General features: G+C 40.5%; 1 protein-coding gene across 8 annotated transcripts in view; it reads left to right on the top strand.

The window, feature by feature from the left end:
• Window positions 1–26630, top strand: part of STS (steroid sulfatase) — a 192460-nt gene that overhangs the window by 43592 nt on the left and 122238 nt on the right. For 6 of the 8 annotated variants that reach the window (XM_050963826.1, XM_050963836.1, XM_050963849.1 and 3 more), the window contains 5 exons: window positions 3123–3193; window positions 12501–12653; window positions 13829–13950; window positions 16689–16811; window positions 24096–24519. In XM_050963826.1, the coding sequence (XP_050819783.1) occupies window positions 12508–12653; window positions 13829–13950; window positions 16689–16811; window positions 24096–24519 (815 nt within the window). In that variant the 5' untranslated portion in view covers window positions 3123–3193; window positions 12501–12507. Of the gene's footprint in view, window positions 1–3122; window positions 3194–12500; window positions 12654–12715; window positions 12936–13828; window positions 13951–16688; window positions 16812–24095; window positions 24520–26630 lie in introns of those variants that run through there. The other 2 variants (XM_050963843.1, XM_050963857.1) reach the window with 2 other exon arrangements.

Here is a 26630-nt window from a genome sequence, read left to right as displayed (position 1 = left end):
TAAAGTGATGTTGAGTTGTCTTTCAGCAGGGCTCCTTGTGATGTTAGAGAGTGGCTAGTAAATTTTACAGCTAGCATGAAAAATTATGGTAATTCCCAGGGGGGATGACTTAGTGGACTAATATTCAAAATGTACAATACCTGCACTCCCTAGAACCATATGTTCCAATTCTAACAAGAGTCTATCATGCTTTGGAGGTTAAAAATATGGTCTTACCTACTGTTTGCTGTTTAGGGGGAAAATTAGCATGTGACCTTGTGATTAAAAACTATATCATACACATATGCACAAGAGTAGCAAATTAAGATTGCACAGGGAAGCTTAATTCTGGTGTATCCTAACTTTTGAATGCTTCATTTTGCAACCTTAATAATGTTCTTGTAACATAGTTTTTTGTGTGTAATTTCATAGATGCTTTTTAAAAAGCAAACTAAAAAAAAATCATATTTACACCCGCATGGGCCATCCAGAGGGACTTTTAGATCCACTATGCAGACCTCTGCCACACAAGTTAATGGAGTAATTGATAGCAGTTTTAGGTTTTCATCCTATATGTGGACAAGCACTAGAGGAGAATGAGACATATACTTGCCAGTTGGTTTCACGGATACTTGCTGACAACAGAGACATGGTGAGACTCGGTAATCTTTGGTTCCATTCCAGAGTCTGGAGGGAAGTCTTATCTAGTGGGCACAGACTTTTCTGCAGCATCCCCTCCAATCTGTCCATGGTCCAGTCCTGTCTCACCCCCCTGTATCCTCATCCCAGACCCATTCTCCTCACCTAATTATTCCCAGTCTCCTCTCCCCAGGCTTCTTATCTTATTCTCCTTGCCCAGCCAATCCCAGTCCCTCCTCCTGGAACCTTGTTCCACCCCCTTGTTCCTGTAACCCCTTCTCTTCCCCACATCCATGTTCCCCATCCACCTACTTCTTGTCCCAGTCTGTTTGCACAAAGAGTTCTAGTTCTTTTTCTGGTTCCTTATTAGATTGTTCTCCTTTCCCCCTGCCACACAGATCCCCAGTCCTTATCTCTGTCTAGCCAGTCACAGTCTTCCCTGATGGTTCCTTGTTCAACCTGTCTTTCCATCATCCACTGACTCCCCATCTTCCGTACAGTTTCCATCCCTGGTTCCCAATCCCACTCTTCTTGATCAGCTGGTCTCAGATTACCTTGTCTACCAACCCCCTTTCCTGCCTTTAGTTCTAGTTTCTCCCTCCTCCTTAAGTTACTTGTCCCAATCTATCCTCTCCCACCATGTCTAGCCCTTGTCCCTCCTTCATTTGATATATGACAAGTGCCTCGTCTTTGCAGAATGGACCCAGCGGGGTGGCAATTGTGAGCACAGCAAAGACAAGCTCCCTGTTCTCAGTTATAGTGCCCAGACGTGGCATGGCCCACCTCAGGCCAGAGCTGCAACTGCATGAAAAGTCCTGCTCAGCCCTGGGCTGGAAGAAATTCAGTGCATAGGCAGCGCCTGAGGGTTTTTTGCGAGGAGGCTACACTCAGTAGCGCCTGAAGCTCCCTAGAAGTGGGAAGATCACTGGCGCCTGGTCTGTGGCCCTGCCCCCATTATGCCCCTCCCCCTAGGCCCTGCCTGCATTCCGCCTCTTCCCCCAAGGCTCCCCCCGTTCTGCCTCTTTCCTGAGGCCCTGCCCTTGTTCCATCTCTTCCTGCTCCTGCTCTGCCTCTTCCCCCAAAGCCCCACCCTTGTTCCATCTCTTCTCAGCCCCACTCTTCCCCCTAGACTCTGCCCACCACTCGCTCCTCTCCGCCTCCTCTCCCCATCGCTCATTCTGAAGGCAGGAACAAAGGGGAAGGGCATAGCTGTCCCACTTTTAAAAGTGATGTGGCCATGGCCCTCTTGCTCCTCCTGTTTCGACACCTCTGCATCTCCCCTGACACAAAGGCACCCCCTGGCAAATATCATCCAAAGAAAAGGCTGCCAGGATTTTTTAACATGTGCAAAACAATGTATTTTTCACTAGCCTAATTCTGTGAAATGGCACAACCATTTTAGCTGCAGCTTTCCCAAAATATTCAGCCTGAGGCAGACATGCAGCATGGAAAATTTCAGACTGAATAGTTAGAGTTTGGCAAAGATATAAGCAACTGAAAAAGGGTCTTATATTGAGAAGTGATTGGTGACTTAATAGACATTATTACCAACTATGCCTATACTACTGTACGGTCCATTGTGGTGTATTTTATGGACTTAGAGGGAGAGCTGGGATAGAATCTTTGTTTCCAATAGAAGATTCAGAGCCTATGGAAATCACTTTTGGCTATTAACTATCTGCTTTAAATTGGGATTGTGCCTCTGTTAAGGAAACAACAGAGGTAGAGCTCAGTGAGATGAAGGATGTAAGTCACTTATCTGATCCAGCTGAGTTTATGGGGAAAAGATAGTGCCCTATCATGTGAGGCCCCTGTAGAAACAGAGGAACTGGAGATTTTCTATGTTGTCTTAAAACCCTGTAAAATTTTTGCTACAGGCAAGATTTCTTATCTGACCACAAACTGAGGCAACCAGGTCAACTATTAACAAAGGTCAATGCTGCTAGCTAGAAGAATCGCTCAGCAGTCTTTCTGTTTGCTAACAAGACGGAAATGTTTGGATAAGGATTGAGAGACACTGTAGTTTGATTCCAACTCTGAAAAATCCACACTACCTGTAGTGACACACACTACAAATTAGAAAGCTCTATAGACTGATAAATCAGCAGAGGTGAAAGGATAGTTATGTATTAGAAGTAGCTGGGGTATGTATTTGTTCTCCTAAAAAACATTGATGAAAGCAACAACATTTTCATTTTCATTAAAGTTTTTATTCAAGTTTTCATTGAAAACCCAACCCCCAGTATGAGCCAAATACTGAAATGTTGGGGCTTGGGATAGTCAAGAAAAAAAAATATTCAGGTTTTGTCTGAGATTTTTCAGTTTTTGGTTGCTGAAAAGTGGGGGGGGGAAGGGACTTCTCAACAGACCTCCTGTCTCCTCCCCCAACCCCCCCCCAAAAAAATATTTGTAAACAGACATTTCCTGCACATTTTTCTTTATCACATTCTTTATATGTATATAATGAAAAATATTACAAGCTCTGTTATCTGTGTGTGACCTAGGAACCTCTTAACGTCAACTAGCAAAAGGCACAGAGGGAGTGCACAGGGGTTACGGGAATCTCCGCAGTCTGGTATGTACATTTTAGCTCACCAAAAGAGTGTCATGTGAGGTCTCTGATAAAAGCCTGTGCCACTCTGGTCACCAATATCATTGTGAAATGTATGTACAAATACTATGTCAGTAATTGCGTGCGTGTGTGTGTGTGTATGTACTGAAAATATGTTCTTAAAGTGTGTTTGTAGAGACTTGTCACCAGCAAAGGTGAAAAAACATCTCTTTGTTCAGATAAGAAATTGGTATTTGTCTGATTCATAGATTCATAGACTCTAGGACTGGAAGGGACCTCGAGAGGTCATCGAGTCCAGTCCCCTGCCCTCATGGCAGGACCAAATACTGTCTAGACCATCCCTGAGAGACATTTATCTAACCTACTCTTAAATATCTCCAGAGATGGAGATTCCACAACCTCCCTAGGCAATCTATTCCAGTGTTTAACTACCCTGACAGTTAGGAACTTTTTCCTAATGTCCAACCTAAATCTCCCTTGCTGCAGTTTAAGCCCATTGCTTTTTGTTCTATCATCAGAGGCTAAGGTGAACAAGTTTTCTCGCTCCTCTTGATGACACCCTTTTAGATATCTGAAAACTGCTCTCATGTCCCCTCTCAGTCTTCTCTTTTCCAAATTAAGTAAACCCAATTCTTTCAGCCTTCTTTCATAGGTCATGTTCTCAAGACCTTTAATCATTCTTGTTGCTCTTCTCTGGACCCTCTCCAATTTCTCCACATCTTTCTTGAAATGCGGTGCCCAGAGCTGGACACAATACTCCAGTTGAGGCCTAACCAGCGCAGAGTAGAGCGGAAGAATGACTTCTCGTGTCATGTTTACAACACACCTGTTAATGCATCCCAGAATCACGTTTGCTTTTTTTGCAACAGTATCACACTGTTGACTCATATTTAGCTTGTGGTCCACTATGACCCCTAGATCTCTTTCTGCCATACTCCTTCCTAGACAGTCTCTTCCCATTCTGTATGTGTGAAACTGATTGTTCCTTCCTAAGTGGAGCACTTTGCATTTGTCTTTATTGAACTTCATTCAGTTTACCTCAGACTATTTCTCCAAATTGTCCAGATCATTTTGAATGTTGACCCTGTCCTCCAAAGCAGTTGCAATCCCTCCCAGTTTGGTATCGTCTGCAAACTTAAAAGTGTACTTTCTATGCCAACATCTAAGTCGTTGATGAAGATATTGAACAGAGCCGGTCCCAAAACAGACCCTTGCGAAACCCCACTTGTTATACCTTTCCAGCAAGATTGGGAGCCATTAATAACTACTCTCTGAGTACGGTTATCCAGCCAGTTATGCACACACCTTATAGTAGCCCCATCTAAATTGTATTTCCCTAGTTTATCGATAAGGATATCATGCGAGACTGTATCAAATGCCTTACTAAAGTCTAGGTATACCACATCCACCGCTTCTCCCTTATCCACAAGGCTCGTTATCCTATCAAGGAAAGCTATCAGATTGATGTGACACAATTTGTTCTTTACAAATCCATGCTGGCTATTCCCTATCACCTTACCACCTTCCAAGTGTTTGCAGATGATTTCCTTAATTACTTGCTCCATTATCTTCCCTGGCACAGAAGTTAAACTAACTGGTCTGTAGTTTCCTGGGTTGTTTTTATTTCCCTTTTTATAGATGGGCACTATATTTGCCCTTTTCCAGTCTTCTGGAATCTCTCTCGTCTCCCATGACTTTCCAAAGATAATAGCTAGGGGCTCAGATACCACATCTCTTAACTCCTTGAGTATTCTAGGATGCATTTCATCAGGCCCTGGTGACTTGCAGGCATCTAACTTTTCTAAGTGATTTTTTACTTGCTCTTTTTTTATTTTATCTTCTAAACCTACCCCCTTCCCATAAGTATTCACTATGTTAGACATTCCTTCAGACTTCTCAGTGAAGACCGAAACAAAGAAGTCATTAAGCATCTCTGCCATTTCCAAGTTTCCTGTTACTGTTTCTCCCTCCTCACTGAGCAGTGGGCCTACCCTGTCCTTGGTCTTCCTCTTGCTTCTAATGTTTTAATAAAAAGTCTTCTTGTTTCCCTTTATTCCCATAGCTAGTTTGAGCTCATTTTGTGCCTTTGCCTTTCTAATCTTGCCCCTGCATTCCTGTGTTGTTTGCCTATATTCATCCTTTGTAATCTGACCTAGTTTCCATTTTTTATATGACTCCTTTTTATTTTGTAGGTCATGCAAGATCTCGTGGTTAAGCCAAGGTGGTCTTCTGCCACATTTTCTATCTTTCCTATCCATCGGAATAGCTTGCTTTTGGGCCCTTAATAGTGTCCCTTTGAAAAACTGCCAACTCTCCTCAGTTGTTTTTCCCCTCAGTCTTGATTCCCATGGGACCTTACCTATCAGCTCTCTGAGCATACCAAAATCCGCCTTCCTGAAATCCATTGTCTCTATTTTGCTGTACTCCCTACTACCCTTCCTTAGAATTGCAAACTCTATGATTTCATGATCACTTTCACCCAAGCTTCCTTCTACTTTCAAATTCTCAACGAGTTCCTCCCTATTTGTTAAAATCAAGTCTAGAACAGCTTCCCCCCAGTAGCTTTTTCAACCTTCTGAAATAAAGAGTTGTCTGCAATGCAGTCCAGGAACTTATTGGATAGTCTGTGCCCCACGGTGTTATTTTCCCAACATATATCTGGATAGTTGAAGTCCCTCATCACCACCAAATCTTGGGCTTTGGATGATTTTGTTAGTTGTTTAAAAAAAGCCTCATCCACCTCTTCCACCTGGTTAGGTGGCCTGTAGTAGACTCCTAGCACGACATCACCCTTGTTTTTTACCCCTTTTATCCTAAACCAGAGACTCTCAACACTTCCGTCTCCTAAGTCCATCTCCACCTCAGTCCAAGTGTGTACGTTTTTAATATATAAGGCAACACCTCCTCCCTTTTTCCCCTGTCTATCCTTCCTGAGCAAACTATACCCATCCACACCAACATTCCAATCATATGTATTATCCCACCAAGTTTCAGTGATGCCAACAATGTCATAGTTGTATTTATTTATTAGCACTTCCAGTTCTTCCTGCTTATTACCCATACTTCTCGCATTTGTATATAGTCATCTAAGATACTGGTTTGATCTTGCCTCTCAGTTTTGCCCTGACCCTCCTTTCTCTCTGCCATTATAGCCAACACTCCCTCTTGTTTCCGACCCATCTCCCAGGTCTTCATGTTCCCCACTTACCTGTGGGCTTTGCTCACCTGTCCCCGTCGAACCTAGTTTAAAGCCCTCCTCACTAGGTTATCCAGTCTGTATGCAAATAGGGTCTTTCCCCTCCTCGAAAGGTGAATGCCATCTCTGCCTAGCAGTCCTTCCTCAAATAACATCCTGTGGTCGAGGAAGCCAAAACCCTCCTGGTGACACCATCTTCGCAGCCAGGCATTCACCTCCATGATGCATCTGTCTCTGCCCGGGCCCTTACTTTTGACAGGAAGAATCGAAGAGAATACCACCTGCGCTCCAAACTCCTTCACCCGTACTCACAGAGCCCTGTAGTCACTCTTGATCCGCTTAGCGTCACACTTCACAGTATCATTTGTGCCCACATGGATGAGTAGCATGGGGTAGTAGTCAGAAGGCTGGATAATCCTCGACAATGCCTCTGTAACATTTCGGATACGGGCCCCGCGTAGGCAGCATACTTCCCAAGATGAAATGTCAGGGCGACAGAAGGGCGCCTCCGTCCCCCTCAGCAGAGAGTCTCCGACCACCACTACTCTACATTTCCTATTTTCAGTGGTGGCAGCAGACCTCCCCACCTTAGGGGTACGAGGCTTCTCCTCCTTTACTGTAGGGGGTGATTCCTTCTCTCCTGTATCAAGAAGAGCATAATGGTTACCTATTACCACGGCGGGAGGGTTCGCAGCAGGGGTGGAGCACTGCCCGCTGCCAGAAGTAACCAGCTGCCAGTGTCCACCCTGAGCCATCTACTCCTCCACCAGTGGTGTGTCAGCAGTCCTGTGAACTGGGACAGCTACCTCAGCTGTCTCCACATGGACACTGTCCAGGAATTGCTCGTGGATACGGATGCTCCTCAACCTAGCCACCTCCTCCTGTAGCTCTCCCACCTGCTGCCTGAGAGATTCCACCAGTAGGCACCTTTCACATTGGATGCCCCCCACCCCCAGCCTGGATATCAGTAAGTGGAAATTGGAAGTTATAGTCTTTGCAAAACCACACCAGAATCTTGTTTAAATGTAAATTAAGTAGTGTATAGTTCACAATGGGTCGCCGTTCACCAGTCTGAACAGAATGCCGAGGAAACATAGTGAGAACGTCAAAAGAAAGAAACGAACAGGAAGAGTTAAAACAGCAGGGTATTGGGGGGAAACCTATCTGGAGATATACATCAAAGGTTTGGTCTACTATATTTGAGGACAAAGAAGACATCCTACCACCCTTTACTGAGGAAGTAAGCAGATAGTGAGTCTCCATTGTGAAAAAGAGGTCTCAACCAGGCATGATTTAAAATGTTGAAGAGAACTTTGGGTGAGATAAACTTCTTTAGAATGAAGGTTAGCCTGTTAGTTTAAAAACGAGTCCAGAGTCACCTTAAAGACTAACAGATGTATTTGTGCATAAGCTTTCGTGGGTAAAAAAAAAAAAAAACTTCTTCAAATGCATGGAGTGAAAATTACAGATGCAGGCATTATTATGCTGTTAATTTAGTCGCTAGAAAGTGTGTTATGGTGTTGTTTTGTATGTAATAATGTATTTTCACTATTCTTATTCACTATCACTTCAATTAATAATGAACATATCATTGTTTTAAATAAAGTCTAAGTCCTGTAGGGCCAAGGAAAGTGGTGATCCTACAAGCTGGTGTGTACTGTTCCTTTGGGAACAGCAGGCCTGGTAATTCTATGCGTCTTCAGTTGAACAGGGGTTGGACACTGCAAGAAATGTTCAAAGGACTCAGGAATTGCTGTGTGTCTATCTCAGTCTGTACAGAGAGAGCAAGTCTTGTGTGGCCCTTGAAGATGCTTGTGCTGCCAGATACTCATGGTTTCAGGAAGCTGATTCACAGCAGGGACAGATAAGATTTCCTCATGCTAAGGGCAGATGGTTGTGAGACACCTCACAACCGTGGTACACTGGGAAATATCACAATATGCATTTGCAAAAATACACAAGGGTAAATGTTATACTAAAATTCTAAATTGTGATGCAGATGTTACAAATCATATTTTCACTCAGTGTATATACAGTGAAGAAGGCAAATATAGTGCCAATCTATAAAAAGGGAAATAAGGACACTCCAGGGTATTACAGACCAGTCAGCTTACTTTAGTATCTGGAGAAATAATGGAGCAAATAATCAAGCAATCAGTTTGCAAACACCTAGAAGAGAATAAGATGATAAGTAACAGACAACATGGATTTGTCAAGAACAAATTGTGTCAAACCAACCGAATAGCTTTCTTTAACATGGTAATAAGCCTTGTGTTTGAGGAGAAGAGGTGTGGTATATCTCGACTTTAGTAGGGTTTTTGATACTGTCTTGCATGACCATCTCATAAAACAAATTAGGGAGAGAGAGCCTAGATGGAGCTACTCTAAAGGTGGATGCATAACTGGTTGGGAAACCATTCCCAGAGAGTAGTTATCAGTGATTCACAGTCAAGTTGGAAGGGCATATCAAGTAGGGTCCTGCAGGGACTGGTCCTGGGCCTGGTTCTGTTCAATATCTCTGGTAATGATTTAGATAATGGCATAGAGAATATACTTATAAAGTTTGCATATGATACCAAGGTGGAAGGGGTTGCAAGTGATTTGGAGGACAGGATTACAATTCAAAATGATGTGGAGAAATGGTCTGAAGTAAATAGGATGAAATTCAACAAGTACAAATGGAAAGTTCTCCACTTAGGAAGGAACAATCAATTGCAGACATACAAAATGGACTGCCTAGGAAGGCTTACTACAGAAAGGGATCTGGAGGTTATAGTAGATCACAAGCTAAATATGAGTCAACACTGTTGAAAAAAAAATGGTCATCATTCTGGGACGTATTAGCAGGAGTGTTGTAAGCAAGACACATGAAGTAATTCTTCCACTCCACTCCATACTGATAAGGCCTCAACTGGAGTACTGTTCTGGGCACCACATTTCAGGAAAGATGTGGACAAATCAGAGAAAGTCCTAAGAAGAGCAACAAAAATGATTAAAGGTTTAGAAAACATGACCTATGATGAAAGATTGAAAAAAAAATGGATTTGTTTAGAAAGGAGAAGAGAAAACTGAGGGGAGAACATGACACCAATCTTCAAGTACATAAAAGGCTGTTACCAAGAGGAGAGGGAAAACCTCTGAAGATAGGACAAGATTAAATTACAGCGAAGACAGTTTACGTTGGACATAAGGAAAATCTTTCTAACTTCAATGTGGTTAAGCAATGGAATAAATTGCCTTTGGAAGTTGTGGAATATTCGTCATTAGAGGTTTTTAAGAACAAGTTAGACAAACACCTGTCAGGAATGGTCTAGTTATTAAGTAATCCTGCTTTGAGTACAGGATTGGGCAAGATGACCTATTGAGGTCCCATCCAGTCCTACACTTCTATGACTCTATGACTGTAATAGCAGCAGAAAGCATTTGTGAAAGTCTGTGTAGGAAGAACATAGTGATTGATTTACTACCTAATAGTTCTTGTTTGAAAGTAATTTAAGAATATTTCAAGTACTATTTAAATGTTTCTTTTTTTCTACTATACGTACATATAAATATACACTAAACAATTGAATGGTACTCTGTCTTTAAATGAGACAGAGAGCTGTTACTAATCTCCAAGGTGAGGGGTTTGAGTATCATAGCCCCAGGTTTGATTCTGTGTAATATGCACTGAAAGGTCCTGGAAAAGATAGAAAGTTGGTCTGTGCTCAATAAAGAGTTAAATGGAAGTTTTGAAAAGGGAAATGTAATAGGAGCTGTACATAACTTGCCCCCATCATGCCTTACCTAGTCCTACATGGGTCTCTCTCTATTGTCTAGAAGAGTATAAGCCTCCCTTAAAACATATTGTAATTTTAGCTGCTTAGTGCTGGAGTATTGCATAGCATGCCAGGTATACCACAACTTGGAGGCAAGTACTGATGGTGTTTCAGCTGCTAGGTCTGGTGTGCCCGCTGGTAGGTGCTAGCCCTGATGTACTCCATTAATCACTCAGACACATGGCTAAATGAAAATGGTTATTTTGCTAGGACTGGCAGGAAAAGGAAAGGTTGCAAATGCCCTACACAGAGAAGCCTAAACAATTTCAGTTCAAAGTGAGCAATAGAGTTTTTTTGTTTGTGTCACTGGGGTCAGTCCACTGGAGAGTAGGGCTCTTACTGCCTTGAGTGGCCTCTCTATTAAAAGGCTCTATGAGAAGTAAATAGGAGCTTGCAGGTCTCCAGGCCACATTCAGTTAGTGGTGTATCTCTCACTGGGGCCTCTTTACCCTGTCTCCCTGCCCAGTCATTGCTGCTCCCCAACAAGTCTCACAGACCTGCACCCACCTGTAATGTCTGGAAGTCACACCCTGTATGCATTACTCAGGATTCTTCTCTGCAGCTTCTGACTAACCACTGCCACTGCCTCCCAAAATTTCCCAGTCAATTCCCAGTTCAGCGTCCTTCCTCCTACCCGGCCAGGAAGAAGAGGATGCACAGTGAAAGAGGATGATGGGAAATTGTAATTCATGGTAATATTTATCTTGTTGTCTGGATTTGTAAGCAGTTAAAGGTGGGTTTGGGACTCCACTGTGAATATTCCTTGTTGGACTTTAACTCGACTGACTAACTCACGTGAAGATTTGAAACTATCCTGTCGTCAACAGGATTGTAATGCAAGTTAATGAATTCAAGTAACGATTATTTATTTATTTATTTATTTAATTAATTTTGCCTTGGACACAAGGTCTTTGTCTCAATACCTTCTTCTAGAAGCGGTTTCTCAGTCTGCTTCCTAACAAAACACCATCTCCCATATTTGGCTTGTGTGACTCTGTAGAAATTCCACTTCAAACAACATACAATAATCCTTTTTGTTTTTTTTCACCCTCTTGCTTACAGCTCTATGGTCAAATTAAATTCCATTGGGAGTCAACCTCCAGGGGATTTTCTGTCCTGGTGAAAGTGTGTTCACATCCAGCATTGCATATGAAAAGAATCTATCTTTATAAAAAATAGTTTTAACAGTATAGTCAGGAAATAGGAAAAATACAATTTTCCTATTCTTATTCTTGTTAGGTGGGAACTGGCTGTAGTATTGTTGATAGCTCATTGTGATTTCATGTCAGATATTTTCATGTTATTTTATTATGACCCCTTATGTTTAAACCATTTATGGAGAATTTCTTCTTAGGCATTCTTTTCAATAATTCCTTAATGCATTTCTTCACCACCTTTACCACAACAATACTTATTCCCTAATGGAAATATTTTTTGTGCTGATAGTATTTTGCTATGAAATTTGTTTACTTCAGGTACTGAAATCTCTGAAAGTTTTTCCCGTCAATCAGCAGCTGTTACAAAATGCTATTTTCTTTGTTTTCAAATAATCATTAAAATGTAAGAAACCTTTCTTCTCATTATACGTACATGCTGGTTTATTGCTACAGGATTATCTTTATATGTTAGAATACTAGCACACAGATTTCTTTTTAATTTTAATATACTGCTGATGGATTTGTGTTAGAGAAGGAGGGCCAACACCTGACACACATAATAAAGTACGCATAGGTGCCAACTTTTCCCAGCGCCAGTGGGTGCTCGTGCCTCCCACCCCGACTCCACCCCTGCCCCACCCCCATTCCAACCCCTTCCCCAAAGTCCCTGCCCCAACTCCGCCCCCTCCCTGCCCCTATTGGACCCTTCCCCAAATCCCCGCACCAGCCCCACCTCTTCACCGAGCGTGCCAAGTTCCTCCTCCCCTCTCCCTCCCAGCAGGAAGTGCTGGGCACTAAGGGGAAAAAGCGGTGCGCTGGGGTAGGAGGAGGAGTGGAGGTGGAGCTGAGCTGGGGCGGAGATGCTGCCGGTGGGTGCAGAGCTCCCACCAATTTTTCCCATGAGTGCTCCAGCCCCGGAGCACCCACGGTGTCGTCATCTATGAAAGTATGTACATAAGAAAAAGGTCAGATTTTCTACCTTGACAGTATGTCAACTTAAAAGCCATAATAATTGCTTTCTTCAACTTTTGTTCTTACTGTAATAACTGGGGATATGATAATACTGAATTAGAGTAACCCTTGTGAAGACAAACAATGGTCTTTATCCTTAATATTTCCAACTTGTTCATCACCACTAGGAGGAAGATGAGGATCCTTGTACTTCTACTATTTTATCACTATGCCACAAAGAATGCCAAAAGTTACAGAACTTCAAACCCCAACTTTATTTTAATCATGGCTGATGACCTTGGCATTGGAGATCTTGGATGTTATGGAAACAAAACGTTAAGGTTTGATAAAACAATTGGAGGCGGGGCAGAGTCTATGTATAGAACATCTATGTATATCATATCTATGTATAGAACATACTGTTTGCTTACAGATTTTAAACTATTTAAATACAGTTAGAGCTTCCGCAAGGTATCTTTTGTACAGAAAGGTCAATCTTGTTTCTGCAGTGTGGACTGCTTATATTTGACTCTCGTTGTTTCTTTACTCTTATAGGAAGAAATTTAGGTAAATATATATAGTCCTCCCAAAAGCTGCCTCACAAACAGAAAAAATCAATAAAAGTAAGATTGTGGTCCAAGCAAGAAAAATGAATGATATATTTTTAACACAATTTCAGAAGTATACATATTTTGAAGTAGTCTCAAAACTGTAACTTTTTGGAGAACTTGTCATTATGCATTTGAAAATAAAGCACTGATTTGTTTTATTGCAATTCATCTTTAACTACGGCATGCTAATTAAATCCATTAAAGCAAATGTTAATATATCTAATTCAGAAATGTCTTCCCAACATGATTGTTGTTAAGGTTAGGTAAGATGCTGCAGTATTGGTGCAAAAAACATATAGGTTAAGCCTCCACATTTAAATTTTTTTTCAAGTGCGTGAATCAAAACTATAATTGAGTAGAGTAAAATATAATATAAAGGATCTTTCCTGTGAAATGAGTGCCTGTGAAATGAGTGAGATATAGATCAGTAAACACTGAACATTTATATTGAAATATTACAAAATTGGAGCTTTTTAATAATATGAAAAATAACTGAAATATGTTAAATTCATACAACTCATAATTACAGCTATATTTTTATAATATGTGTCTTATATATTTTTAAAAACATATATATAACTTTAGGGTATACCATGTTGTCACTGTTTTAATAAGGTTTGTGAAATGTGAACAGAAGATTACTCTGGGCTGCAATACTCCAAAATCAAATGTCTGGTTGTGCATTTAGTGTATTGTAAAAGTTGCACTAGACCCGTATTTTGACCAGGATCATTATTTTAGAAAATGCCTAAGTGACTCGGGAGCCTGTCTCTTTGAAAATCAGTGCAAATCAGATTCCTAAGACACTGAGGCATTTTTGAAAATGTTAGCTCATAATCTTTAATTTGATCATTTCCAGATAATCAATATGAAATTATTATATATTTATATATATCCTCCCCCAGAACCCGCAATATTGACAAGCTAGCTAAAGGAGGAGTGACATTTACTCAACACATAGCAGCATCTCCACTGTGTACCCCAAGCAGAGCAGCTTTTCTGACAGGCCGATACCCTGTCAGATCAGGTAAAATTCATTAATATTTCATGATCATTTATGCATAATGGTTTTGCCTCTGACAAGAACTATTTTGCATTTTTTGCCTTCTCCCCCGGTACTGTCTGGATGTGTCTTTATGATCACTGGATCAAATACTCAGTCAAGTGCCCAGTGAGGCTGTGTGCTTGGGAAGAGAGAGTGAAGAATCTTCAGCACAAAGCATATCCATGTCATGTCCGCCTTTCCTCCTTCATTTTAAGAATGATATAAGCGCATGAAACTTGAGCCTTGGCAGTTCTTGCTTGTCATTGACTTCAGTGTCTGGGTCTCTGGGTACTTCACCATGACACTTTAAACATTTCCAAACGTGTTTTTTAGCAAGGACTGTTATATTAAGCAGATTTCTTGTTCATTAGTGATAACCCATTTCCTGTTCTTGCTTCTGAGAATGAAAGCAAAGCATGTCTCAGGGTCCTGCTTAATAAGTGTATGTTCATTCCAATCAAGTAACAAGCTGCAGCTGCAGCAGTCAGTGTAACCTGCTGGGTTCATTCATACTTTCTGTTGTAAAGGAAGCTAATATGTGTTTATTACCGGTAGCACCTGCTATATTTAAAATTGCAAACAGCTTTCCATTGTGACCCTTGTTTCGTGTATTTGTGATTTTCTGAAAAATTCATTGGTTTGAGCTGAAAGTTTCACTGATTGCCCTGCCCTGAGTCTTCTTTAATATCTTCATGTATCAATGAAAGAGTCAACATTCTTTTTTGTCAAATTTATATAAGTTGTTCAATGGGGACTAATTGCAAATACTAGTGGAGACAGAGAACTAATACCAAAGGACCCTGAGATATCAGGAGCATGTTGAGAAAATAACAAAGTTAGCTTCAACTTGCAATAATTCAGGCTAAAACATCTGAAGGAAAGTAATCCAAAACCCAAATATTTAATGGGAGGGAGAAACCTGGAGAAAAGTAATGGCATACTAATAATTAATAATGATTAATAAATTATTAATAATAATAATCCCCAGCTAGTGTAAATCAGTGTAGTCCCAATAATCTTAATGGAACGACATTGATTTATACCAATTGAGGACCTGATCTGAGATATCTAGATATGCCTTCAAATAAAATAAAGTGTTTTTTGTAGAGAACACAACTATCTATCCATTAAGCATGTTGATTGGGGGTGCAAAATCGAGGGCTAAGTTGGAAATAAGGCTGAGATCACTTTGATGATTTGGTCCAACAGGTCTTTTCCATTTCTTGCTGCTACAATTACATGCATATGGTGGGATCCATGAAGGGACTACAGCATTGCAACACTGAGCGTAACAGCACCTAATGTCTAGGTGCCTAGAATATCACAGGAACAAGACTGTGATCCACCAAGCTGAGCTAGCTGCCTAGGATCCCTATACAATAAATGGGCAGAGATAAGCTCCTAAGAACATGATCCACAGAAGCCAGCACACTAGGTGGGGACCCACCTAAACTAGCCAATCGGAGATGCTGACCAGATGGGTGTGTGCTCAGAGATAGGTGCCTAGGTGTAGGCTGCAGAAAGGCACCTTGCTCTGCTTAGCAATCCACAAGTGGGAACCCATGTCCTGGAGTCAGATGGTTTAGGCATCTAAGGCATTAGTGAGGGAATGAATTAGGTTCCTGCTTTGTTCCACACAAAAGAGGGATTGCGGGGAAGATGGAGGCAGGGAAGCAACAGCAGGAAAGTGCTCTAACCACAGAGCCAGTGCTTAATTTATGCCAGGGCTTGCTACATCAGTTATGAATGTAAAAAAAAAATACATTTTGAGCCCTGGCACCTCTTTCATTACAAATTAATCACTGCACTGAGGTATGGGCTACACTGATGTAGGGGGAATTGAACCTGGATCTCCTGTATTCCACATGAGCATGCTAACCACTGGGCTGAAAGTTATAAGGTGAGCAGCATCTCCTCCTCCTGTCTTTCCCCAGTTTGTGAATCACTCTGGGGCTTAGGCAGGAGATAGTCATCTGGACACCTAAAGTGAGGCAGCAATGCAAATACTCAGAGGCAGAAAGGTAAATGCTTGGTGAACTTCTACTCTGCAAAACTTAGGTGGAGAGCAAGCTTGGGCATCTACAGAGTTCGTCAAGAGTTTTGCAGATTGCAGTGAAGCCAAAAATGGGACTTAGTACTTTTGTGTATCCCACCCTTAGTGCCTTGCTCTGAGGATTTAAAAAAATTGTGCTTCAGAAATATCAATTAACCAAGCCTCACAACATCATGTGAAGTAGATAGTATTAATAGTTTTACAGGTTGGTAAATGAGGCAAAGAGATGTTGAGTGAGTTGCCCAAATTCATATAGAGTCAGATCTGGAAACAGAACCTTGGAGCGTTGACTGCCAGTCCCCTGGTCTAACCACTACTCTGTGGTCCCTGACTCTTAAGGAAATAAGAAATATTAAATCATGCAATCCTAAATTCTGTTTTCAGAAGTACAGATATGTCATAGTAATGACTACAAAAATTGCCTGTCTGTTTGGAAGGGCCCACAGTAATTTGAGATTTTTCTCCATCTCTACTTCTCAGCTTTGCATAAAAGTGGAAAAATGACCTTATTCAGTGGAAACAGGCAATTCCCTGCCATTTGCTACTATAGCTGCTGGTGGGAAAATGTCATTCTAGTGACACCCACTTTTTAAAAAAAGTATAGAATTGATGAATGAAAATTGTTTATCCTCATTATGCTGTTCACACTCATTTTTGTTTTATTTAGGAATGGCTGCATTGTCAAACATTGGTGTCTTCTTATTTTCTGCCTCTTCTGGTGGACTTCCCACTGAAGAAATAACTTTTGCAAAACTTTTAAAGCAGAAAGGTTATTCTACAGCTCTTATAGGTACGACTGTTGATATATGTATAGCAACAACTATGTTATGTAATAGCATATGTTTTATTATTCATTTAAATAAAAAGTGCACTTTTTACAGTACAAGAAGTATTAAATCAGTCATATTGTTATTTTCTTCCGCAATGCAATGAGTTTACTCCTGTAATACACTATAGCTCACCAGAACTGCAACACATTCAGAGAAAATTTGTGCATGTGTGAAGCACTAATAATTTAGTTATGTCTTCTTTTTGATCTATATTGACATAATGTATAAGGTCCCTAACATGGGTCAGTGCCCCATTGTGCAATGCAGTGTACAGACACAGAAAAAAAAGAAGGCCCCAAAGAGCTTACAATCTAAGTTTAAAGTGTGACAGGTAGGTGCAATAAACGGACAGGTAGCAGGAAGTAACAGTAGTCACTGCACACCAGCTGCTTAAAGCATTGCTATTAGGTGATTACATAACCAACATTAATATGTTTGGACAAATAGAGACTGTTTAGGGTAATAATAATACTTCATTGTATTTAAATGTATTGCATTTAAATACTGTGATGTGCTTTCCTAATTTGGGCAGTGAGGCACTTCATATTGCTTGTGTTGGGTGGTTTCTGTGAGCTGATCACAAATGAAATTCTATTGTGATTTTTCATTTTATTTGGGAATTGGTCCTGCTTTGAGCACGGGGCTGGACTAGATGACTTCCTGAGGTCCCTTCCAACCCTGATATTCTATGGTTTTGTGATTTAAGTGTTTGTTATCTACATGCCAGTCATTAACATCATCATTTTCAAAGGTGTCCACTAATCCGGTTCCCGCGTAGAAATCTAGGGCCTGATTTTTAGAGGTTACTTGACATCATTTTGAGTTGTGAATGCTTAGTACCTCTAAAAATCAGGCCTAAATGCATTCCAGTTTTAAAAGAATAAAATAATAAATCCTTTTCAAACTCTTCTGAACAAGGTGGTATGTTCTGACAAATTTGGAACAGGAAAATATCAGCTGTGCTGTTTAATTGAAGCTAAACTGCCGATATAGTAACATTAATATAATTCACAGTCACCATAAAAGTTTAACCACAGTTTGATTCCCTGCAGTCTGTATACAATTTAAGGCTGCAAACAATTCATTTTTCTCTTTGTAATATGCAGCCCCATTTAATGTTGCTTATTTTCTGGAGGCTGACTTACATAATGCTTAGTCTTCTTCACTACTATCACTGTGACATGACGACCTCCCATGTAGATCACCAGAAGACAAACATGATGTTATGAGGGATTTCCTCCAATTGTCTAAATGATAAAATTGCATCTTATAGTTCCATAACTTACTATATTCATAAAGCATAATGAAGCCTTCAGAAAATCAAGAAGAGTCTTCAAACTAAGGAAAGAGTATGCATAAATGAAAAAGGGAAATACTGTAGATTTACATTGCAGAAGACAGATTTCAGTGCCCAACCTGTCCTTCTCTGCCTGCTGATATTCTCATCACATCATCTTGGCAGGTCAGGGAGACTTTGCTTGGTTCAGCCTAACTCAGTGGTTCCCAAACATTTATTGTCACAACCCTCCACTAGTAATGGATTAATATCTCCATGTTTCCGTGCACCAAGAAGTTATACATCCACTGTTTTCTAGTCCCCTGTGCCTCATTCCTTTTCTCTCTGCTTTTCCTACTCTCTTGTATTTTTTCTTTACCCTGTCTTTCTTTTTAACTTTTATCTTTGGTGCACAAATTTTCTTTCTTTTTTAATCTATAAATATATATTTATATGTACATTTTTACATCTCCTTGTTACACTCCCCACTCCCAATCACCTCTAGAAGGCAACATATATTATTTAAGTGGCAAATATCCCTTGGTCACTCCATAGATCAGAGTTGTATGTGGTCCCATTGAATGCAGCTCAGCTGTGGAATAATCAGAGACTCTTGAGCTGGCAAGCTGGTACCTGAAACTATAACCTCCTATGCATGAACTGTCCCCTATGTTTAGCTGCAGCAGGGAGCAGGAGGAGTGTAGGCAGTGTTCAAGACTGTGTACTCTTTTAACCACAGCCAAGGGTACATGTCTGCAGTGGACAAAGGGCATTCTTTGGTCCTGCCTCTCCCTCATTGCTCCTGTCTTTTGCCCCACATCTGATTAGTCTAAAGCCCTCAGTAGGACCTATCTCCAATGTTAGAAAAGTCCAGTTGCTAAATTCAAATAATGTGATCTTCAAAGTGAGAATCTGCAAGATCTGTGGACCTCATCTAGCTAGAGATTGAGTGACCTGCTGAGCCCACACAATGAATTTAGTAGGTTAGTGTATTGGAAAGGTAAAGATCTTATTAGAAACAGCACGCTATGAATCAGTTGTCATATACATCTTAACAATTCATTCATTGCATTGATATATTTATTTGAAAGTATGAAATCAGCTATAGGCATCAATCTTACTTTTTAGGCACCTGTTCCATTGGTAAAACACATACAAAATCATAAAAAAGAACTGCCAGTTAATATAAACAACTCAGTTTTCAGCCAACTCTTTTCTCAACAGCCTGAGAAAAAAGAGGGAAAATGTGGGCTTTGCCATGTGCCCAGAAGGTTATGAAATCTGTGCTCTGGCAGAGCGAGAGAGAGAGCAAGTTCCAGAATTGAGAGCTCATTACAGAGAACTCTCTGCTAGCAGCTCCTAAATCCCAAACTATTTAGGTTTTTACAGTTTAAATCCAACATGTGAAATTCTACTCTGAAGCTTATTGGAAGCCATTGCGGTGTGCAGAGCACGGGTCTAACATGCTCCCAGCATACACCTACACTTAATAAACAGGCTACAACATTCTGCAGTAGTTTCACCTTCTGAATGGTCTCAAGTTGTAGCCATAGATCAAGCACATTACAACAATGTAATCTCAAAATGTCAAAGGCATCAATAATTGTGGCAAGGCCCACGTTTCGAGAAAAGGTCTCACTCTGCTTGTCAGAAACAGATGGGGAAAAAAGTGTTCATGGATACAAACATTACTTGGGCACCCAGAAGCAGTCAGGATCTATCAGCAGCTCCCAAATTGCTCACCTGTTCTGAAAAATCACAGTTGCACTCCCTCCGTCAGGCACTGATAGAAATTCCTTCAGTTTCTCTGGCTCCTTATTCCACCAGCACTATCTCTGCTTTGTCTCGATTAAGTTGCAGCCTGACAATTCTTAATCGTGGCCCAAATTCATCTAGACACTGAATAATTTGTTACATTTAGTAAAAGGTTTTTGATTAAAATTGTCTAAATCGTGCATGTTGTTCAACTCAGAAGAACCTCCTTAAAAAGATGTTTTATTTGTTTTTGTAGCACTTTTCTTCTACCTACCTAATCACAAGCACCTTGAGACTGACAAATTAAAATACAGATTTTTTTTTAAAAAGTTTGAAGATCCTTTTGTTTTTATGATTATAAGCCTCTAATTTTACTTCAGTTATCTGACTTTATGAGAGGAATGTGCTGGCCAACTTGTCATCCATCTGACTTTAACATTATTTTCTAAACCCAAAGACAGTCATCAAAAGTCAAAGAGAATACACTGATATAGTGCTGTAATTTCATCAACTTCACTTTTACTGGTTTGACTGAATCCTTGGGAAACTTCAGATCAACCAAAGGAACTAGTCGTAAGCTCTCTGGAGGAGGCCAGAAAATTAATGTGACAATGTGAGCTGGCTAGTGCCCTAGTGCATAGGAAGAGAGAAGAAGAATTGTACTGCCAGATGTTTGCCTTTACTAGCTAGAGCAGAAATGCAGAGTTTCACAATTTCAGTCTTGGGCCCATCTACCAGTGTGACAATATCAAGAAATTCAGTATATCTGGCCATGGTGTAGTTTTTGTAATTTGTCCTGTTAAAGTACATGTATTGGTCCACAGCAGTAGTGACCAAAGGCATTCTGTCTATAGAGAACTGTGTGCCTTTGAGGGTTGAGGTGGCTATCCTGATAGCAAAGGATATCACTTGTGACATATTGAGTGTGGGAGCCATAAATGCCTCTAGTTAAGTGGGGCAAATACTGTGAGCAATGCTTGTAATTATCAGCCACTATGGGTTTCAAATCCAGGTCCCTGGAGTCATCACACTCTAGTTCTCTACTGGGAGCTCACAGACTGGAGCTAGGGCCAGGGTCCATGAAACCCAAGTGGGGCATAATCTCTGCCTTACACTCTGATTGGGAGAGATGCAAGTCTCCTGGACTGCTGCCTTTATTTAAGCCAAAGGAAGTTGTCTGTACAACTGAGCTTCACCCTGCCTAGGACTGCTGGTCTGATGTTTATCTGTTCCCGCCTTCTGATCCTGACCTCTTGGTAACTGAGTTTTTATCTCCTTCTTCCAGTTTGTCTCTTGGTTTTGATCTCCTGGCATTCCAGCCTGGCCTGATTCCTGGTAATTGGCTCCTGGCCCCTTGACTCATGTCTGACGCTAATCCTTAGGCCAGGCTTCCCACACCCCAACTCTGATGCTAATTTCTCCTATGAGTTGCAGCACATGCTCTTCGTCATGCTGGCCTAAGACTATCAGCTGGTGTGCAAAGAGAACTAGACTCTAGCCGTGTGCTTACCTCACCCTGTTTGGGATGTTTGGTGGTGCTATGCTCTTTGGAGGGGGTATAAAAGAGCAGCTGGAACATTTTTGGCTAAATATAATTTTGTCAAAAAATGCTGTTTCACTGAAACATTTCATAGAGACATTGATTTTGATGAAGTTTTCATCTTGAAGGTTTCTGAGATCCAAGATTATCTGATCACTTCTGACCAGAGAGAGAGAGAAGGACTGGAATGGAAAAATAGCTGTTTTCAAACAATTTCATTTTGCGAAAGTGTTCAGAAGGGTTATTGCACCTTGGAAGGAAAACAAATTTTAAAATCACAAAAATTGTCATGAAATGGAATTGCTGTCCTTTGGTCAAGTCTAATATTTAGTGCTATTGGGAATGGGGAAGACAGGATGGACATGCACCTGTATCTTAGGCTCATGAATTATCAACATCAGGTACAGTCTTCCTTTGTGCAAGTTCAGAAGTGTGATGTAGAAGGAGGAGAAAAGTTCACCTATCTTCTGTTCTCTCGTATGTGCTTATTTGGAGGAAATGCTGGATTTCTGCTTGGGACAATGATTTGCAACCCACCCTAGATCTTGTCTCAGGCACCTATCATAGCCTGGGACTTTCCCTCAACAGTGTGAAGATGAAAGTGGTCCGTCAGCCTGCCCCAGCACACATTGCCTACTTTTTCCCACAAATTATCATTGGTGGTGAACCCCCGAAAAATGTTGAGCATTTCTCTTACCTTGGTAGCCACCTCTTCCAGACAGCTAATCTTGATGTGGAGATTGAACATAGGATCTGTTGTGCCAGAGCATTCTTCAGAAAGTTGCTCCATTGTGTCTTTATTGATAGAGATCTGCAAATGGAAACTAAGATGCCAGTCTATAATGCCCCACTCTTTTTTTATGGGTGTGAGACATGGGTGACACACCAAAGCTATCTCAAGTGTCTGGAGTGGTACCAACAATGCTACCTTAGGTAGATTGTCCATATCAGATAGGAAGACCACCACACCAATGCCAACGTTTTCCGTACAGCTAACATCACCAGTGTTAACACAAAGATTATGTAACATCAACTTCGCTAGGCTGGTCATTGTGTACCGATGACTGATGCTCGTCTTCCAAAGCAAGTCCTCTTTTCTCAACATAGTCATGGCAAGAAAACCCAGGGGGAACAGAGGAAATGCTACAATGAGTCCCTAAAAGTATATCTTAAGAAGGGAGGCATTGATCCCATGAACTGAGAAGAGCTGTCTGGCAATGGCATCACATCATACATCAAGCCTTAGTCTGCTTTGAAGAGAATCACCTTGTTCAAGAGGCTGAGAAAAAGCAGAGGAGAAAGGAAAGTGTACAGCATCCCGGCCAGCAATTGTGCTCCTTCCAAGCAACTACCTGTCACATGTGAAAAAACCTGTAGAGCAGGGATTGGACTCCTCAGCAATCTTAAGTTTCATCAATGACTTTTCCTCCTGGCAGACATCATCCTCATATCGAGGGACAGCCAACGATGCTTGTATGGAGGGAATGCTGGAATCCTGTCTAGACCATTTTTTTTTTTACAAGATCACAACTTACACTGCTGTGAATTTGCAGGTCATTTTTTAGATAGTTGACTACTGCAAAATTGCCATGTACTTGATCATTGGAATACACTACTTAAAATGTTGTTGTTCTTGTTCCTGACAACTATTAGATGCAAATCATTAAAGTTACAAGGAATAAAAATGGATCAAAGCATACATTAGCCCTGTCTAGTGATTGGTTAAGATTCTGTTCAGTTATGTCAGTGTAAGTCTGGAGGAGATGTTGTTGTTTATTACCCATTATTGTATTACAATAACACCTAGTGGCCCCGAACAAGAATGGAAGTTAATTGTGCTAGGCACTGTACAGATGCATAGCAAGAAATAGTACTTGTCTTGAAGAGTTATCTGGATAAATAAAGATTCTCATTTGGCATGAATGGAATTTACACATAATGCAGAGCACTATATCTTAGAACAGAGCCTGGTCCACTTTCTTCCTATTTTGACCAGCGCTCAGGCTTGTGGGAAAAAAATCATTCTGTATCACTTAAATGCAAAGAAAATGAATGTAAGGGACGTTTATTATTTGTTATTTGTGTATTTATTTACTTATTTTAAAAAGATCAGGAGAAGGAATCTTTCATGCAAATATAGCAAGTAACTAGCATTTTAAAAACCCATGTGAGCCCTTGCATAAATAAATACTCAGTATACTTTAAATACCTACCTGTTTGGAACAGCTCTAGTTACTGTGTTTTAGAAATAAATTCATTGGAAATTATTTACCTGATAGATCACAGTGATGAATAGTTGCAACAAATCCACAAAGACACTTTTGGGAAAACTGGTACAGCTAATTTCACCAGGAGCTAATATAAATAAGTATTTGCGAAAGGGGCCTTAGCTACACACGAACAGAGGCTACATTTTCAACTAACTGTTCAGGGTCTGTTGCTCTGCAGTAGTCTCTCAAGCCCACCTAATGGTCACTTGAGGAGCTTTAGACATGGTGCAAAGTCTTTGAGGATGAAGGTATAAACATGGAGGGGGGGAGCAATAAGGATCCACATAATAAATGAAGGCGAAATGCCAGTCCTGAAGTGGCAGTTTCCCTTATTCATGGGGGCACGTACTGCAAATGGGGCTATTTAACTACATAAATGTTGTATGTGCTTGTTTCCTTATAGGAAAGTGGCATCTTGGGCTGAACTGTAACAGCAGGGATGACTTCTGTCATCACCCCCTCAATCATGGATTTGATTATTTCTATGGACTCACCGTGACCAGTCTTAGAGACTGCAAACCAGGGGAAGGCAGCGTGTTTGTGGCAGGGGTTCGAGCATACCTTGCCACTCCACTTCAGCTCATCGGTATTATCCTAATCTCTTTGGAGGTGCTGCATTATATTGGCCTCCTCAGAATACCCCGTGGAGCACTGCGCTACTTCTTTTTAATATCTACAGTTTTATTTGGACTTTTGCTCATTTTCTTTTATACTTTTCGATATCTAAACTGCTTCTTAATGAGGAACCACCAGATTATCCAGCAGCCACTGTCCTATAAGAACCTTACTCAAAGATTGACGGAAGAAGCTGTACAGTTTATAAGAAGGTAGGTTGGTTTAGTCATGTCATGACTTCATGCCAGCATTTCACTGTCATAGTGCTGCTTAAAAAATATACATATAGACAGGTGGATGAAGGAAGCAGGGTCATTATGTAATACTGTCATTTTTCTCTAGATTTAACAAGTCACTAATGAAAGTGAATCATTTAACAATTGGATGCATATGAAAGACTAAGAAATCTAGTATCAGAGGGGTAGCCATGTTAGTCTGGATCTGTAAAAGCAGCAAAGAATCCTGTGGCACCTTATAGACTAACAGACGTTTTGGAGCATGAGCTTTCATGGGTGAATACCCACTTCGTAAGAAATCTAGGTGCACATCCTCCATAATCTCTTCAGTATATTGTGTTAGAGGCATAATTGTTTTTTCCCAGGCAAAATACAAAGACCTAGATTTTTAAAGGTATTTATGTGTTGCTCTTCTCACCATTGCAATACCTAAACTGATTAAGGAGTCATTTTTAGACTTGACTGACTTTCAATGAGATTTCAGCTCCAAAGAACCTAAGGCCCAGATCCTCAACGGTATTTAGGTGCCTAACTTCCACTGATGTCCGTTATGTTGTTTATATTTAAAAATAACAAGATCTCTTATAGGTAACATTCCATTAAGCAGTAAATATAAGTTTGGGTCCTGTATTCGTCTTTATAAGTTCAGTGTGACTTAATAAATATAGGAAATTGTTGCCGGAATTCAGTATCTTTTGAAATGTGATTCAAGTATTTTCAGTATTCAAAAATGCCATGTTAGATAAGTTATTGCAGTTCTAGATATGTGATCTCTGAGCATATTGGACTGGAAAAGTGTTGGTGTTTAGTTGTATTTGGCCTTTTGGGTACATCCATTAAATTAGACTTCTGTGGTCTAAATTTTTAAGAGAAAATAGTGATTTGGGGTGCCTTAATTTTTGGGTGACATGTTCATAAGTGTAAATGAAGTTCTATTGTATTATATTTCACACTAGTGTTTAGAACTGCCAGAAAAGAGAAATTTGGATCACCAATTGGTCTAACTTGGCATAATTTTATTGATTTAATTGGAGCTGAACGGATAAATTGAGGATCTGTTCTGTAAGACAAAAAGATGTTAAGTTAGAATTAATAGCACATTATTTTTGGTATTTAGGGTAAACTATGTTCTGACCTTAAACTCCATGACTATAGGTTCAGTTGGATAGTGTCAGAGCCAGTGTACGAAAACAAATACTAATTTTGTTGCTGATTACCTCCATTATATGGAGGCAAGTCAGTTCAGCTTATATTAATTCTAATTATCATTTTCCCCCAAGAGCAGGTTTATATATAGATGGTATAAACCTATCAAAATATACATGAGGCATTATGCTATATTTGGAAGTAAATGGATTCTAATTATTTTATGTTAAGTTCAGTGCGGTGTTGTAGCCATGTTGATCCCATGATAATAGAGAGACAATTTCTGTTGGTGAGAGAGACAAGCTTTGAGCACATAGAACTCTTCTTCAGGTCTGGGAAATGGACCCACAGTATCACAGCTAAATACAAAATGGAACAGAAACCCATGCAAGGTACCATTAAACAGTTACAACCCATACTTGATGGGCACCACATCCTGAAAGATATATTTCATGAACCCCCTCTTCTGGCCTTCATATCACCCCTCAACCTCTCCAAGGTCACCATCAGAAGCAAGCACCCCTCAGACCAGGGCACACCAACTCAAAGCAGCACCAAATCCTGCCAGAATAACATATGCAAAGCCTATAGACATAGCCCCACTGTTTCTATGATCAACACCCCCCACAACACACCTTTCAAGATCCAGGGGTCTTACACATGCCTATCACAACATGTGGTGTACCTCATCCAGTGCACTAAATGCTGCAATAGCAACTATGTGGGTGAAACCAGATAATCACTATGCTCTCGAATGAACTCACACAGGACAATGATAAAAAACAAAAATACCATCTGTCCTGTGGGTGAACACTTTTCACAAAGTGATCACTCTGTATCTGACCTCTCAGTCCTCATTCTCAATGGAAACCTGCACAACCCTTTCAAAAGACAGATCTGGGAGCTTAAATTCATAACTTTGTTACATGCTAAAAATCATG

Source organism: Gopherus flavomarginatus, chromosome 1, assembly GCF_025201925.1.
Source record: "Gopherus flavomarginatus isolate rGopFla2 chromosome 1, rGopFla2.mat.asm, whole genome shotgun sequence".
In the NCBI taxonomy this organism is placed as follows: domain Eukaryota; kingdom Metazoa; phylum Chordata; order Testudines; family Testudinidae; genus Gopherus; species Gopherus flavomarginatus.
Note: the sequence above shows the minus strand (reverse complement) of the source record. Positions and strands in the feature narration are given on the sequence as shown.